The 18,795-nt window shown below is 33.7% G+C and overlaps 1 protein-coding gene across 11 annotated transcripts in view; it reads left to right on the plus strand.

Annotated features, from left to right (window-relative positions):
- Positions 1-18,795, plus strand: part of CEP44 (centrosomal protein 44) — a 58,245-nt gene that overhangs the window by 20,990 nt on the left and 18,460 nt on the right. For 4 of the 11 annotated variants that reach the window (XM_055112011.2, XM_008977075.5, XM_055112010.2 and 1 more), the window contains exons 7-11: positions 2,318-2,488; positions 3,478-3,684; positions 4,409-4,484; positions 9,578-9,702; positions 10,744-13,742. In XM_055112011.2, the coding sequence (XP_054967986.2) occupies positions 2,318-2,488; positions 3,478-3,684; positions 4,409-4,484; positions 9,578-9,702; positions 10,744-10,749 (585 nt within the window). In that variant the 3' untranslated portion in view covers positions 10,750-13,742. Of the gene's footprint in view, positions 1-2,317; positions 2,489-3,477; positions 3,685-4,408; positions 4,485-9,577; positions 9,703-9,941; positions 9,980-10,743; positions 13,743-18,795 lie in introns of those variants that run through there. The other 7 variants (XM_008977073.5, XM_055112008.2, XM_055112007.2 and 4 more) reach the window with 4 other exon arrangements.

Raw genomic sequence — 18,795 nt, forward strand, 5'->3', positions numbered from 1 at the left:
TTAAAAATAACTTTTTATTATGGAACATTTCAAACATTTACAAACATACCCATCATCCAGTTTCAGCAATTTATCAACTCTTTGCTAATCTTGTTTTGTCTTTATTTTAAATCAAATCTCAGACGTAATTTAATAAATATTTCAGCACTTGGCCTAAAATGTAAGAATTGTTTTAAAAGTCATAACCCCAATTTTATCATCACACATAAATTATGGTAATGTTAGTAATGGTAATATTTTGATATATACATTATATGTGATAATTTAAACTTTTTTTAATTTTTAAAGATTGGTGTTCCTTTTGCAAAATTGCTGTGTGTATGTTTAAAATAATTGTAGGAGGATCTTCTCAGCCCAAAAGCTTCTTAAGCTGATAAGCAACTTCAGCAAAGTCTTGAGATACAAAATCAATGTGCAAAAATTGCTAGCATTCTTATATACCAACAACAGTCAAGCTGAGAACCAAATCACAAACAAACTCCCATTCAAAATTGCCACAGAAAGAATAAAATACCTAGGAATCTAGCTAACAAGGGAGGCAAAAGATCTCTACAAGCAAAACTATAAACCATTGCTCAAAGAAATCAGAGATGACACAAACAAATGGAAAAACATTCCATGCTCATGGATAGGAAGAATCAATATTGTTAAAATGACCATACTGCCCAAAGCAATTTATAGATTCAATGCTACTCCCATTAAACTACCATTGACAGTCTTCAGAGAACTAAAGAAAACTACTTTAAAATTTATATGAAACCAAAAAAGACCCAAATAGCCAAGGCAATCCTAAGGAGAAAGAACAAAGCTGGAGGGATCATGCTACCCAACTTCAAACTATACTACAGGGCTACAGTAACCAAAACATCATGGTACTAGTACCAGAACAGACACATAGACCAATGGAAGAGAATAGAGAACCCAGAAATAAGACCACACACCTGCAACTATCAGATCTTCAACAAACCTGATGAAAACAAGCAATGGGGAAAGGATTCCCTAGTCAGTAAATGGTGCTTTGATAACTGGGTAGCCATATGCAGAAGATTGAAACTAGACCCTTTCCTTACACCATACACAAAAATCAACTCAAGATGGATTAAAAACTTAAATGTAAAACCCAAAACTATAAAAACCCTGGAAGACAACCTAGGCAGTACCATTCAGGACATAGGTATGGGCAGTGATTTCATGACGAAGACGCCAAAGGCAATTCCAACAAAAGCAAAAGTTGACAAATGGGATCTAATTGAACTAAAGAGCTTCTACACAGCAAAAGAAACTATCAGCAAAGTAAATAGACACCCTCCGGAGTGGGAGAAAATTTTTGCAAACTTGTGTCTGACAAAGGCCTAATATCTAGCATCCATAAAGAACTTAAACAAATTTACAAGAAAAAAACAATCTAATTAAAAAGTGGACAAAGGATATGAACATCTACTTCTCAAAAGAAGGTATACATGCAGCCAATAATGATATGAAAAAAACTCAACATCACTGATCATTAGAAAAATGCAAATCATAACCACAATGAGATACCATGTCACGCTTCTCAGAATGACTATTATTAAAAAGTCTAAAAATAACAGATGCTCGTGAGGTTGTGGAAGAAAAGGAACATTTATACACTGTTGGTGGGAGTGTAAGTTAGTTCAACCACCGTGGAAGACAGTGTGGCAATTCCTCAAAGACCTAAAGACCATTTGACCCAGCAGTCCGGTTACTTGGTATATACTTAAGGGAATATAAATTGTTCTGTTGTAAAGATGCATGCATATGTTCATTGCAGCACTATTCACAGTAGCAAAGACATGGAATCAAGCTAAATACAATAGCAAAGACATGGAATCAACCTAAATGCCCATCAATGATAGAGCAGATAAAGAAGATGTGGTACATACACACTATGGAATACTCTGTAGCCGTAAAAAATAATGGGATCATGTCCTTTGCAGAGACATGGATGGAGCTGGAGGCCCTTATCCTTAGCATATTAATGCAGAAACAGAAAACCAAATACCACTTGTTCTCACTTGTAAGTGGGAGCTAAATGATGAGATCACATGGACACCTAGAGGGAAACAAAACACATTGGAGCCTTTCAGAGGGTGGAGGGTAGGAGGAGGTTCAGGAAAAATAACCAATGGGTACTAGGCTTAATACCTGGGTGATGAAATAATCTGCACAACAAACCCCCATGACACACATTTACTTGTGTAACAAACCTGCACATGGACCCCTGAACTTAAAAGTTAAAAAATAAATAATTGTGGGAGGAAAACATTGAAGTGTTTCTTACATATTTTTCTCTATGCAGAAGAAAGCTGTGGTGATTCGTCACTTGTATAATGAAGATAATGTTGACATTTCTGAGGACACATTAAGTCCAATAACAGATGTTAATGAAGCAGTTGATGTGTCTGTCTTAAATGCTACTGAAATAAAGATGCCTGAAGTAAAGGTTCCTGAAATCAAGGCTGAGCAACAGGTAACAACTTTGGACTTTTTAAATAGATGCCAGTATTTTTTACTTAAATATGTGTAATTATTTCAGCCTCTAAACTTTGGAATATTTCTAGCCTTTTGAATTATTAATTATGACATTTTATCTATGTTACAATTACTTAAGTGTCAATAAGTCTTACTAAAATAATTCAACAAATATTTGCTGCATATGTGTAGGGTGCTGGGATAAGTGTTGGGGTGATGCAAAGTAGAATAAGATATGGCACTTGGCTTTAAGGAATCTACAATTCAGTGAGACATAGCGATATGCTACTTTGCATAGTGGAGGTTCTCTACCACCTATTTTCTTTATTCGTGAATGGAAAAGATTGGCACTTTATTGCCTATTCATTTTCCTTTCTGGGTCCTTGCTGTTATTTTCTGTCTCTCTTAAAAAACCATTTCTATTACTCTTAATTGCCACTGACCCCAATATGTCTGATCTCTACTGTTTCTGCTAAGACTTTTTTTCTGTGTTTCTATGTCTTGTGATTTCTATATATCTCAGTATATCAATATACAGTTAGCACTTACAAAAACTACCAGATGGCCATTGGACCTACTTCCTGTTATATGGCAAACCGAACAATCTCAATGCACTAAGTGTTGTTTTTGGTCATTTCCTCTTAGCTTTGTGCTAAGCGTTGTTTCAAGAAGCTAGTTAATAATAGTTTTATTTTACTAGCTGGTATTAAGAGAATCATGCAAATTAACTCATTATCAGAAGAATCATATGAAATAGATACTGCTCTTATCTCTTTTTTTTTAATGAGGAAATGGAGGCATCAAGATCATAAATCTCAGAACTAGTTTAAGTGGCCAAGTAGTCTCCATCCAGAGATAGCTCTCTTAACTCTCAAGCAGGACGGTCTCTCCTAACTGTTGAGATAACACTGTGGAAGTGAGAATACATTAATTTTAAAGAAATTTCAGTTTGTTTAATTTTATTTTTAATCTCTCTAACCTTTTTAGAATGTAAATGTTAATCCTGAGATTACTGCACTACAAACTATGCTTGCTGAATGCCAAGAAAATCTTAAGAAACTGACTTCGATAGAGAAAAGGTTAGACTGTTTGGAACAAAAAATGAAAGGAAAAGTGATGGTAGATGAAAACACCTGGACTAATCTTCTTAGTCGTGTCACTCTTCTTGAAACAGAAATGCTTTTGTCTAAAAAGGTATTTTCCTCCTTTAACATTTATAAAATATCTCAGATATAACAAAGTTTTTTTTGATTGTTATATGTGTATTTTTTTGGAAATGCTAAATATGAGAATATTTGAATAATGAGAAAATGTCTAGTTAGAATGAAGTCCTGTTTAAATATAGCCTGTATGTTGTTGTGGCCGTTGTTTCTCTCTTCATTGAATAAGATAATCTGAAAAACTTGTCAGTTGAGCTTTTACAGATGTTAATAATACTTGAAGAATTTAAAATGAGGTAAGAATATGATAGATATGAAAAGCTTAAAATTATTTTATATCTTTTAATAGTACAAATGACCTATTTTCATAGGGTAGAAAAGATACAGAAGATATTGATAACTCTTCCTATCTTTTTTTCACTCATTTACTTCAATCATATTGTGAATTTCATAGAATAGTTACCAAATTTACCATTGCCTTATCAAATCTGAGAAATTTGTTTTTTTTACTCAGGATTTCGATTTCTGGTCTGTCTTTCCTTCCTAGAAGGTGAAGTCAAGTAGCTTGCTATCTGCTTCCATATTTAAAACATTTCTTATATGTAGGAATATGCAGTATATGTATTGCTTTAATAAAAAACTAAAAATATTTAAACATTTATCATGCTACCTTTATATTTTATGCTCAGTATTAAGAATATAAAATGAGAGGGTTTTTCTTTTTATTTCATTCTAAATATTTAACTGTGTTATTCCAGAATGATGAATTTATAGAGTTTAATGAAGTTAGTGAAGACTACGCTTCTTGTAGCGACATGGACCTTCTGAATCCTCGTAAGTTTGTAAATACTATGAGAATTGGTATGATGAGTTTTCGGAAAAATGATTGTTATAGTAATTTTAATATTCTTAAGCTTTATTGTTTAGAAATTGCAAAGCTCCTAGAACAAAGAACATAATGAACCTACAGACTACTAAAGCCAAGAATTGCTTAACTAACCAGCCTACTTATTTCACATAACATAGTGGGTGAATAAATTTCAGTGTACAAAATTGAAAATTTTTAGAGATATTTTACTGTTTTAATCATTCGAGAATAATCAAGTGCTCTAGGATATTAACGTTGGCCTCCAAGTTTTTAAATTTAAGCTTAGGTAGGTAGTAGCTTTCTCATATGTAAATAATAATATGTAAGAGAAGAAAACACATTTGTCAGTATCTATAAAGTATTGCAAACTTCTTCCATGTGAATAGTTCACTGATAATGATAAAATGGGAAAGATCTGATATTAGGATAGGTCTTTTCCTGGTCACTTTACTAGGCTACTGATATTTTGCTTAGTGTGACTGAGCAGCAAGGGTAAGATTTCTGTTTTTCAGCGACAGCTTTGTTTTGATTGTTATGTATTTTTAAAAGATCTAAATTTTGTGCCATATCTATGATTAAATCATAGCTATAGAAGAGATGTTTTGTCCAATTGAGAATTCATCGTTAAGTTAAATTTTTAGTATCTGTGGATTGTTAACATTATAAAATCTTTCAGCTCTACTATATGTGTAACAATAAAATAATATATATTCTAGCACTAACAGTGTGCCTGGCACGATTCTAACTACTATATTAACTCATTTAATTCTTGAAGTAACCATGCAAGATAAGTACTATTTTTATATTTTACAGTTGAGGAAACTGAAGTACAGCAAAATTAAGTAACTACAGCAAAGGTCACACAGTTATTGAATGGTAGATCAAATTTGAATCCAGGCAACTGATCTGAAGTTTTTTCTTGACCACTGCATATTTGGAACACATATCAGTATCATCGCACAAAGAACAATTTCAGTGATTAGCTTGTTAAATATAATTATTTGAGATGCTATTTAAGGCAACTAAATTTATTATAGGCTGCAGATTTCAGATTTGGTAAAATGTTGCCTGTTTTATTTATCCATTCATATATCTATTCAACAAATGTTAATGCTTGAGTATAAGATCCTTGAGAGCAAAAACTTTATCTTATGGTCTGCCTGTCTAGCACACAGAAAGTATGTCGGTGCTTTTATCACCAGTATTTGCATATAGTAGAATTTAAATATTTATTCACTGGAAGAATATTGAATGCTTGTGATTTGCAAAACATTGCCTTTTTCAAGTTTGATTTTGCATGCTCAGGCTTATTTTTTTTTATGACATGATTATAGAATATACCTTTAACCTATTTAGAAAACACATGGCTAAGTTTTTTTTTTTTAATTTTTTAATTTTTTTGAGATAAGGGTGGTCTTACTCTGCTGCTCAGGCTGGAGTGCAGTGGTGCAATCATAGCTCACTGCAGTCTCCTAGATGTTAACTCCTTGGCTTAAAGTGATCCTCCTTTCTCAGCCTCCTGAGTAGCTGGGACTACAGGTACGTGCCACCACACCTGGATAATTTTTTATTTATTTATATACTGTTTTTAGTAAAACGAGGTCTTGCTATGTTGCTCAGGCTGGTCTTGAACTCCTGGGCTCAAGCAATCCTCCCATCTCTGCTTCTCAAAGTACTGGGATTACAGGTGTGAGTTAACATGTCCGGGTTCACATAGCTAAATTTCAACAACTGTGCCAGGACTGAAAGTAATTAACAGGCCTCTATCTGAAATGGATTACAGATTATGATTAGGGTGAATACCTGGTCTCATAGAGTTTATGATCTGATCTAGATTAATTAAAAGACTCAAGTTTATAAAGACTTACACATTATACCTTATACATGCTACTTGGAAATAGGGTTTGATTTCATTTGAATGCTGAGAGCAATAATTTACTACTCTGGGTTTAGGATCATATTAAATCAGGAATAGTTTTTGTGAGGTTCCAGATTTGTTTTGCCTTTATCAGGAATACAGTGTTCCATGGGGAATTGTAAGGCACCTTAATGTCTTGGTAAGAGTGAATTAGCAGAGGCTTTTAAGGATTGGACTTGTGTTGGATAATTTTGGAGAGGGTTTGAGGAAGCAAGGGCTATGGGTGCTGTCAGGGAGCAGGAGCAATTTGATGATTGATGGTAAGAATGAAATTTTTAGCATAAAATAAGTACTCATGTTAGGCAAGGGGGGCTATATCTGCTCATTTATGTGGTTACATGGTGCCCTTGTTTTGTCTGTGTTCGGACATGAATAGTGATTTTGGGTGTGTTGTTTCATTATGCTAATGAAGTGACCTCATGTGATGTTCTTTTTCATGAAATTATTTATATTCATTAGAGGGTACAGTAGTTTAGGTGTTAATTGCCAGACAGGGCACCAACTGTTAGTGCTCCTTTTTTGTTTGCTTGCTTGTTTCGCTTTGTTTTGTGCCTTTTTTCCCTCAGAGAAAAAAAAAAAAAAAGAAAGGTGTGCCACCACAGAAGAGTGTGGTTTGTTCCTGTGTGACTAGCAGGAAGGGTACATGTGAGCACCTGAAGGAAGCTGTAGCAGAAGAGTAGAAAGATCAAGTCATGGAGTTTATCCCAGAGTCGTAGGAAGATTTTCAGCAAGGCTAATATTCTTAGGTTTGTGTTTCACAAAGGTTATCATCAAAGCAGAATAGTGATTTGTTAGGAAAGTAAGATAGGCAAGGATAATTTGGAGAGAATTTTAGTAGTCATTATTTCAGAATAATAATGAGGGTCTCTACTAAGGCAATGATAGTAAGGATAAAGAGCAGGTGATTTATTTGGGAGAAATTTAGATGTTAAAATTGATATGCCTTGATCCTGATAGATACAAAAAGGGTGAAGGAGAGTAAGGAAGGTAACACTGACTACTTGTGTTTGGCTCATGTGATTGGGTAGGTGATTGTTACTCTTTAATAAAATAAAAAATTCAGGAAGAGGAGAAGGTTTGGGAGAAATAATGAGTTCACTTTTGAGTATAATAAATTATGTATGAAATCCTTAAGATAGAATATCTAGAAATCAGTTGGATACATACATTGGTCCTTGATTTAGAAGTATTGGCTTACAAATTATTAAATGGTAAAGGACCCTACTGATTCCCTTTGTGGAATAAGGTGATAAGCCTCCAAAGATGGCAGTGAAAGATTAGTTGTTACGTGGTAAGAGTTGGGTAGAAGATTTCATGTCCCATACCCCCATAACCTTAGAAGTAGAAGAGTCCCTTTCTTTACAGAGACTTCTTAGCAGTCACTACCGAAGTACATAACAACTGGTGTCAGGGTCCTTGTGTAAGTGGCCATTGCCTTTCCCCATTCCTTTCCAACCTGAACTCAGTTACCAATTCTTTTCTCAATCCCCTATAGCACAGCTAAGAAACTATTAATGTTTAAACAAGTAAGGCTTTACTAAAGGTTCAGGATAGCAATAAGAAAAATTATAGAAATTAATGTGCAGTTAACTGATCTGGCTATTAAATATAGCTGGTGTTCTGTAATGGTCCACTCTGTAACCTCTGGAATCCTCTGTAGGAATAACTATGAATAGCCTGCCAGCCTGCCAAATACCAGCTTTCTCCCACCATGAGGCACACTCTTGAATAAGGTTAGACACCGCAAAGTCTGGACCCCGAAGTGGAAGACAAAGAGAGCCATTCCTTCACCCTTTATCTGTCTTCTCGGACCTGTTTCCTTTTCCTAGGGCCCCCTCCTCTTTTTGGAAAGATGTAAGAAATGTTCAGGACAACTATCTGTACCCACAGAAAAAAATCCAAGATTTTTTTAGTAGATATAGTTCCTGCCTAATTTCAAATTATTTCTTAAAATAACCTCTTGTCCATAGCTCCTACTAAAAGATCTGGGTTTAGGTAGTCTTCAGAATTACACCCTGTAATCTTGACCTCCAGGCTTAGCTAATTGGATTAAGAGTAGACACCTGACTCAGAGAATTCCAGTTCAAAGTGTGATGAGTCAAATTACATTCTCTCTCTCAGCATTTGGAATTAGGACACCACGAGTTAGTTAGTCAAATGATATTTAGCCTGGGCCGGGCTGGCCATGTGGTGGAAGTTTATGCTGATGAGTCAGCAGAGAAAGCCATTCTACAGAGAAGAGCGAAGGGATGGAGCAAATGGCAGAAGTAGGCAAAAGAGACTGTGGCTCTATGAGAGATGAAAATTAGTCTTCTAGTTGTTTCAGTTCTCAGTGGTAATAGTTTGTTCCCCAATTTAGGTTGTCTGTGTAGGCTTACAATAAAGCTCTCTTTATGTGAACCAGTTTAAATGGGTGTCTAATTTTTTTTTTTTTTTGCATTGCTTTTGCAGCCAAATGTATTCTGACTGAAACACAGGGTTTGTAGGATTTATTACATTATCCGTAATCTTCTCTAATTGATATTTTTGTAGGGGAGATGCCATCATTTTGTCAAATTAATATTATCAGGATATTTGAAATGTTAGGTTTTTCCATTTTTTAGAAAAAGAAATCTGTGGATCTTAAATTTTTGCATTACTTATTTTCATATGTGTCGAATCAAGTTAGAATGTTTCTTGATTTTTAAAAGATATATATGGTCAGTTATAGTAATAGTTGTCACTTGCCACAGAACAGTAGTAAAAAAATTTGTGAAATGCTTAAATATTGCTGAATAAAAGCATCATGACAAATTCATGGATACTAATTATTTAATGTAAATATCACCATTTTAAGAAAAGAATATACATGATTGATTCAATAGGTTATATTTTAAAATAAATTATTAACTTACCTGTTTATTCAAATTGATTGCTATCATGATAATAATACTGCCTTTTGTAATTTTTATTGGGCAATTTTTAACATCTAGATCTCCATATGAAAGCTGTTACCTTAAGAGTACTAAAAACTCTTTGATCTATGCGGATAGCCATTTTTAATTAAAATAGTATGTTTTTATTCCATCTGTAAATAATATTTTTAGATATTTGACTCTTCTGTGAAAGGAAAAGATAGTCTAAAACTTAATCTCTTCACAGACAGAAAAAGCGAAGTAGAGAGGCCAGCAAGTATTCCTCTGTCCTCTGGCTGTAGTACAGCATCATCAGATTCAACTCCCAGAGCCTCTACCGTTAATTACTGTGGTTTGAATGAGATTTCAGAGGTAAGAAAATGCTTAGATTGTTTCCTTTCTAAATGAGGAAAACAAGCAAGCATTAGTTTTTGTTGTAAATATTGCTGGCAAGAAAAATAGCAAACGCGAATCTTAGTCTCTCAAAATTCTTTCATAAGTAAACAGTACTTAATGCAATGTTTGAAACAGTGTTTTGTACATTCACGGTCCATCTTTGATGATGGTTTACTTTGAGAAATCATCTAAATTTGTTGCTTTTTAAATTAAAGGAAACAACAATTCAGAAAATGGAAAGGATGAAAAAAATGTAAGTAACAGAAAGGGGCAACAGAAATTCATTTCTCTATAGGGAATTGTATTGGATTACAGTATATATAGAATGTGCATGTGTGTTTCAAACCTTAAAGGTCTCTCAATCAGGTGTGGAATTTCCTTCAGGACTCCACTGGATAATAAATCCACCTACAGTTATGTGTTTGTGAGATGAGTCACTGTTTTAGTTTCCAACAAGCAATTTAAAACTTGTTGGAATTGTTAATGGAATTAACTGCAGATAGAGTACAAAGATATTTTTGGTTGGTAACTAATCAAGAGTATTATCTATTTTTGATAACTGATTTATAAAAATATTAAATAATATATATAGATGGATGGTTTGGAGACATGTTCAGTGTTGTGAAAATATCACTGGTGTTTTTTGGCAAGTTATTGATAAGATACTAAAAATGATGTTTTTGTCTAGTACAAATGGTGTGATTTTTCTAAAGAGCAGTTCAAAGGAAATATGAAATGAAATTGCATATAAGATGATTATGCAGCCTACTACTATAGAAAATTATATTATTTTGAAATGCAAAAAGTACTTAACTTACACTCCAAGAATATGACTCATAATTGACTCCTCTTTGTCTTCCCTCTGGTCATACTTAAGTTTATTCATAGTAACTGTACTTATAGATAAGAAAAATATTCAAATTTATTTTAGGCTAAAAAGCATAATTTCAACAACTAAAATGCTATGCTTTATTATGAATTATTGATTTACTTAATATATTATTTATTATATTTCAGGTTTGAAGAAACTGCAGAGTTACTGAAATGTCCAAATCACTACTTGTAGGATTTTCTACATGAACTTTTTTCTAGGACTTTGGTTACTATACATATTGTATATTTTAAGAATTCTTTATACAATTTTAATATACTGCAATACTGCAGTTTTTGACAATTTGGATTCCATTTGGTATATGAATTTTTGCATTCATTATTGAATAAATCTTTTAATATTTTTGAGCAATGATTATATTGCTTTACCTTGTGTCACTTTTTTTTTTTTTTTAGGAAAAACTCATGTTCCAGTATATTTCTCTTACAGAGTGAAGTCATTACAGCACTGTATTTCTGTGTTGACATTTGTTGGCAGTGTGCTGAGTAATGTTTTTTAAAGCACAGGCTTGAGGACTATGGTTTACATCCTGTTGGAAACATTCCAAATGGGACTTGTGTATTATACCCAGGAGGCTCTCATATATACCATCTTGGCATCTGTACTGATGAATAAGTTATAATGAACAGTTAAAAATGCTCATTGAAAATTAAATAAAACAAAAAGTTATTTCATGCTTGGTCAAAAACATCAATACCTTTCCAATTAACACTGAGAAATTAAGGTTAAGATTCTCCTTTTGTACTGGGAAACAGGCTGGAGGACTGTGGTCCTCAAGTTTAGACCAAGAGGACTATGGTCTCAAGGTTCACCATGAGAAATGTGTTGAACATTTTAGTATGCTCTATTGTATAATTTTTTTGGGGGGGGGATGGAGTTTCACTGTTGTTGCCCAGGCTGGAGTGCAATAGCACGATCTTGGCTCACCGCAACCTCTGCCTACTGGGTTCAAGTGATTCTTGTGCCTCAGCCTCCTAAGTAGCTGGGATTATAGGCATGCACCACCATGCCCAGCTAATTTTGTATTTTTATTAGAGACGGGGTTTCTCCGTGTTGGTCAGGCTGGTCTCAAACTCCTGACCTCAGGTGATCTGCCTGTCTTGGCCTCCGGCGTAACACTTTTTAAGACCAGTGTAACAGAAAGAGAATGTAGCCATTCTAGCCACCGTTAAAAGATACACAGTGAGGTGTTGTGTTTTGCTTTTTTAATGATGAAAAGTTACACATTTTTTTGGAGAGAAAAGTCTTAGCTGAAGTTAAATCAATGGAAAAATGAAATTTATTTTTAATATTACTATATGAATTATCTTTTTTTAAACTTGTAGATAAAAGTGTAGCAGTAATCCCAGAAAATCCTCAAGAAAATCAACTTCATTATTTGGAAGGAAAATTAGTATTTTTTTTTAATATTATATGGACCATCTGATTATATTTTATTTATTCATCTATTTATGGTATATATGTATAATTCTGTATTACACTGTCAAATATAAAATATTGTTATATGAGTAGAAATCACTTAAATTTTTTTTGTGTTTGTGAATTTGAAACAGTGTAAGAAATCACTTTTAAGAAAACATTTTTAGAATTCCTTTGTTTTTTTTTTTTTTTTCTTTTTGAAACAGGGTCTCACTCTGTTGCCCAGGCTGGAGTGCACTGGCGTGATCTCGGCTCACTGCACCTTCTGCCTACTGAGTTCAAGCAGATTCTTGTGCTTCAGCCTCCTGAGTAGCTGGGACTATAGGCCTGTACCGTCATGCCTGACTAATTTTGGTATTTTTGTAGAGACAGGGTTTCACCGTGTTGCCCAGTCTGTTCTCGAACTCGTGAGCTAAAGCTACCCGCCCACCTGGACGTCCCAAAGTGCTAGATTCCATGGGTGAGTCACCATGCTTGGCCACATTTTTAGTATTCTAATAAATAGTTGGTCATCAGAACTTTGAAATGATAGCCTACAGAAACATACAATTTTGAATTTAACAGAGTTTCAGTAAATATTTCCAGAATTAATGAAGCATGTTAGCTTTAATTTTTTCAATTGTGAGAGAAGTACATTTATAAAAATTAAGAGGTTAAGAGGTTATAGTTATAAGGGAAAAAACTTCTGTATCAATTAACTCCTAAAATATCAGTACCAGCATGGAATTATAGCACCACCTTGTGGTTAACATGCCAGTATTTTACCTTTTGTTAAAACAAGTGATTTCCCATCAAACAGGATAATATTTTTTCCCTTTTGAAAAATTCAATTTTAAAAAGAAACATTTTTGAAGTTTTCTTATGGAAGATAGAAAAAAAGTTAAGTCTCTTTCTGCCCTTTCTTTTTTTCTTTATATAGTGCAGATATACACACAGAGAAAGGACTTAAAACATTTCTAATCTCCTAGTTTATATACAGTGTGCAAAATATAAGTAAGTATATATTGAAAATATAAAATATTTCATATATGTTATCAGGTGGAAATTTAGAATCCAAATTTTCTTAAACTTTAATAACTTGTCTAACAACTCTCTAATAGGGACTAAAAATCAACTCAATATATCATACATTTACACTTACAAAGAGTCTTTATCTAGACAACATAATTTTTGGAAAAATAAAGCAAATTCAACTTTATTGGAGTTATTGGACAGATCAGCAAATTGTTATTTTAAAAAGTTTTCTTGTTTAGGCAATTTGGTAAGTGGTTTCTAGTTATAAACTAGCCACTGTTGATTAACTTGAGAAGGTGAAGCAGGGGAGTTCTGAAGAGATTACCTGGAGCTACATAATTAACCCTAAGTTAAGTAAAATTTTCACTTTCATTCTTTTCATTCTCTCATAAACTGGTTGAAAAAACACTGTACTACCAACAAAGGTGTCAGTTGCTTGTGCTGCCCTGTCTATGTTATGCTCTGAATAGGTCTCGGTAAAGATTATATGGAAATACTATAAAGAATACATAAGGTAAAATACTAGTCAGAAAGGGTTCAGAAGAAGTTAGCATCAACTGTATGAAAATTCTAGGTAAAGCTAAGTACTATTGAGTTGGAAAAAAGTAATTCTATCATGTTTGCTTGTTTTCCTCTACTGTTTTTAATGTGATGTTGTAATATATTTTAAAAATAAAACTTGAAAACGTTGGGACTTTGTTTCATGCCATTCATTACTCATAACTTTATATAATTGATACACACTTCGGGAAGCATAAAAATTAATATAACCTTCTCAATTTTATAAACTACAACACTTTTTGAGCTCAAATAACATTGTAGCTTTGATTTTTACTTTTTAAGAGTCCCCAGGTTTGTCTCCTTTCTTTGAAACTGAAGAATATAAAGAACGTGAAGTAGAGGTAATGTGAAACATTAAACTACAAAATTAAAGCTTTAATTGTTGTGTCTCTTGAGTTTTAATGTTCCTAGTGAAAATGACAGGTTTCTTATCCCACTCAGAGAAGAAAACTGGAAAGTCAGTACAGCACTGACAGCAGTAGCATATTCAGAACATGCAAATTTATTTTTGAAGAGGAAATTTTTAAAAATTTGTATTAATTTTATTATGACATGTTTATTCCTAATACTTGTGGGAATTAGGAGTATATATATATATGGTTTGGTTTTTTTTTTTTTTCTCAGTGAAGTCCACTAAATCACTAGTAAAAATTTAATTTGATTTTGCTTTTTAATCATTTAAATGTAAAATATTAAACATAGGACTTATTCAGTAAGTATCCCAAATGTATAAATTATTTTAATTTTATGTTAGAGGGATGGGTGGTAAGAAGAAAAGTAGAGAATCACAGGAAAGTTGAACAGTCAGGGAATTAGAGTGATGAGAAGGCTGAATATTTTGTAATAGTTCCTAATTCGTTTCAGTCCTTTAGTTCACTTAAGTTGTTATATACTTGGAGTGCAAATCAACTTATTAAATCATGAGATGTAGCTCTTAAATATTTGTTGTTGAAACCCTGAGAGGCACCTGGGACAATGCAACAGAATTCTGTACGTGTTTCTTATGTCTCTTGGCCGTCCCTATAGATTTACTTTTGCAGTTTCCCAGTAATGTTTGCCCCAGGTAGGTCTCCTTTCCAGGCTCCCCATCAACAGTATTTCTGTGTTGATTATCTTGTCTCTGAAACTTCTGAGCTTTTCGAAGACTGTATCTCTGTTAGGATATTTATGAAAAAAAGGTTTTAAAATAAGCTATGGAATAGTTATTTGTAATTACAGTTGTAAAACTCTATTAGTTTGAATTATAGTAAAGGTTGATCATTTTTAGACACATGACTGGCTCACCTTTTTTTTTTTTTTTTCATTTTTCCCATTCCCCACTTTGATGAGAAAGCATTACCTTCTGTAAGTCCTCGTAAGGTGGAGGACGTTTGTTTGCATGCCCTTTGCTGTTGTATGGGAGGCAAAACTTTACCATCTTAGGGTCTCTGGCTAGGCCTGAGAATTGAATTGACATAAGATAAATTAGCAGGAGACAAACGGATTTTCCCATGTACATGGGAGCCCCCACAGGAAAATGAACATCCAAAGAAGTGGCAAAACCTAAATGCTTGTGTAGTAGGTTGAACAAAGAGCAGCAATTGTGGAAAAGTAACTAAAATGTATGAAGAGGCTAAAGAAAGGTAAGTTATTTTAACAGGGACTGTTTGTACGGGTTTTTCTCCACCTCCACTCATCTCTGGTAGCAAGAATGTCCTTGTACCAGGAAGGCATCTTTCACATGGAAGTTTTCTCCCTTCAGTGATACTTCTTTTTTCCTGGTGCCGGGAGGGCAGTGTCTCTTTTGCATCTGCTGATTTTCTTCAAGTGCCTTTAGCTCAAAATAATCTTATGCCAAAATGGCATATTCTGCCACACTTCACTATCAAAAACAGTACATAGACTGTCACTCAAAGATTACTACTACTACTACTACTAGTCCATCCCCTGTCTAAGCCGTTATTTATACTGTATAATCCTTTATATTATTTCATACATTCCCATTACCACTATATTCAGGGTTTCTCATTCTTTGCTTGCACTGTTCACTGATCTTGCCTCCTTGAGTGTATCCACACCAATACGAAAGTGTATGTTTTAAAAAATTGATTATGCCGTGTTGCTGCTAAAAATGTATCTTTGTGTTTCTCCTATTACTAATGAGTAGAGCCCAGCTTTTTACGCTGGACAGCAAAGGCCTTTTTCTTTGAAGTCTTTGTTTCCAGTGCCCTCTACAATTCTATAGAGAATATAAATACACAGAACTCTCTTAAAAGTGTGCTTTCAAACACCATTTCTTTTGTCTAGAATGACTTTTCCTTTCATCTGGCAAGTTTCTGCTTATCCTCAAAGACCAAATACCTTTCTCGGAAAAGCTTTTCTCAACTGTAGAGGCCAAATTATCTACTTCTGTCTCTTTGCTGCTTTAGTGCCCTTTTTATACTTTTGATTTTTATACCCACCTTATAGCTATTATTTATTTGTATGACTTTAATCCTCATTAGTCTTCCAGCTTTCAGTCTTTTTTCTAATGTTTGTTTCACCTAGTGCCTACCATTTATTTATTAATTACAGACTAAATGATACTAATAATTAGTTGTTGACTAAATGAATATCAAATACATTATAATGAAGGTTTCCAGATAAGCAAGGTTTTGTTAAGGTAAAGCTAGGGCCTGGTCAATCATACTATATTCTTTTCTATGGGAAATGTATTGACAGAAGGAAGATGTAATCATGAATTCTAGAAAAGAGACAAAGTTGAATACCTCGTTGATTAATAAATACATTTAGAATGAAAGTTGATTGAAGTGTCTACTAGTGCCAGGCACTGGATATGGGCAGAGCTAACGATATAGACATAGTTCCTGTTCTTACCGAGCTAACAGCTAAGCAGCAAAGACAGTTAAATACACAATAGCAATGTGTAGTACTGTGATAAGGCTAGGCATCAAACTGATCAGCGTGGAAGGAAGTGATGTTTATCTTAAGTCCTAAAGAGTGAACAGAATATAGCCAGGGAAGATGGTTTATGCAAAAGGACTAGCATAAACAAAGGCTTGAAAAGGAAGAGCATTTGAAAGAAATTCACTAGGGCTAGCATACTGAGTGTGCTGTGTGTGTGTGGCTAGAGGTCAGTTGACACAGGCCCAAGGGGCAGCTTGTATCTTATTTACTGAACCATTTAAGCAGCAGAATATAACCAGATCTGAGTTTTTGAAGGTTTATTTTACTGCTTTAATATGGAGAATGGGTAAGGGGGCAAAACTAGAGACAGAGAAATCAGTGGGAGGCTATTACAGTAATCGAAGAAACATAGTAAGAGTGACTTGAATTATGATGACAGTGGAGATGGAGGGAAATAATGGGATTTGGAGCAAATGTAGTACTTCCAGTTTAAGGACTACCTTCAATCTAGTATCTGGACTGAGAGATAGCAAAAAGATACTACACTAGTGTTTAATCTGATATCTTGCCTAATTGGTTCCGTCTGGAATCTTGTTAGAAGTGCAAAATCTCAAGCCCTGCTCTTGACCTACTTACTACATTAGATTCTTCATTACGCAAAGAACCCAAAGACATTTGTAGGTACTTTAAGTTCAAGAAATATTAGTTTACATTCACATACTTCTTGTTTTATTATCATAACTAACATTTGAATCTAAGCCTTCAAATTCAGATTCTCTGGAATTGCTTTTATCTAAATATATACAGCTTCTTGTAATTCACATTTAGTATCTTGGACTCCTTAACACCTTTGGTTAGCGTTTTAGGGTTTTGAGTGCATTTAGTTAAATGATTTTTTTCCCTCAGTCAAATAATATATAAATAGGAATTAAAACATCCTTTCTTCAAAATTAGGTGTAAGCTTTGTACAAATAACTTGTTTGGTCCTCATCAATAATGATTCTTTACTAAGCATGCACAATTCATACCATTAGCCTCCATCTTTGAAATATCTGTGTTTATGTTGAAAAATTTCCTAGTTTTTTACTTTTAATTATGTTGCCCAAAGTACAACAGGCAATATTCTGCATACATATTTGTTTTTCTGTATTATGTCATAGGGTGACTTTTCTGAAGATATGGAAAGCAATTATTAGAGATCCATGTTTCACATTTAATTTAAAATTCAGTAATATATGGTCTTACAAACTTTTTCTGAAAATCATTTGTCAAGGAAACCTCATTTGAGTAGTAAAATGAAGTAAATGAAGGGGTAAAAAAAAGCATCTTAAGTTTAAGAAAATACAATATTTAGAAAGCAGTTTCCATAGATGAATTAGGTGCAAAGAGAGCGAGAGGAGAGGAAAACAGAAACCACTAGGAGTTCTTAAACTTTACCCAATCAATATGGGTCTTGCTTCAGATTTGCCATCTTCTGTTTAAGTAAGCTTTGATTTACTGGGTAAGAATCTGATTATTGTTTTTAAATTCTGATCATTGTTTGTTGATATTCACACTAGGACATTTAAAACAACACCACAGCTGAGGACTTTTAAATGAAGATCAGTAACAAACATCAAAATGTTTAAAATTTATTTATTTTTTCACACTGCCATGAGAAAGTAGAAAAATGTTTAAAGTTTAAAAGCATTTCAGTATTCCAATTATCCTCTCAATTTCGCACCATTTTTTAAAATCATCATTCTCTTCCACCTTCACTTTTTATATACTATGCTTTTTCACTTTCTGAATGTGCTGGGCTTTCCATGACTTTACAAATGCTGTTCCATCACCTAAAATATTCATTTGTTCTCCATGCTTCATTTCCTATCCTCTGCACCACATTGGCTGGTAGAATTCTACTCATCATAGGGGCTTCAGATTAAACATAACTCCCTCCAAATAATGCCCCCTAGGTCCCTAGAATAGTTTAGATTCGCTGTTTGTGCTATGAAAAGCACCCTGTAATTTTTCTTCATTTCGGTTTGTACATTATAAACCTACTATTTGCAATTGTTGCTTAAGGTTGTCCTCCCTGCTATGAGTGTTATGTGAAAAGAGATCCTGAATTTTGTTTACTGATGTATTCTCCATGCTTAGCACAATGCTTGGTACATAGGACATTCTCATTTTATTTTGTGGCTTGACAAACAATTAAGATGTCCTCCCATCCCCCATATTATGATAGAATTCAAATTTTGTAAGCAACTGTTAGCTGATTTTTAAATTCAATATCTGAAATTAATTTCATTTTAATT

This window comes from Pan paniscus, chromosome 3, assembly GCF_029289425.2.
Source record: "Pan paniscus chromosome 3, NHGRI_mPanPan1-v2.0_pri, whole genome shotgun sequence".
In the NCBI taxonomy this organism is placed as follows: domain Eukaryota; kingdom Metazoa; phylum Chordata; class Mammalia; order Primates; family Hominidae; genus Pan; species Pan paniscus.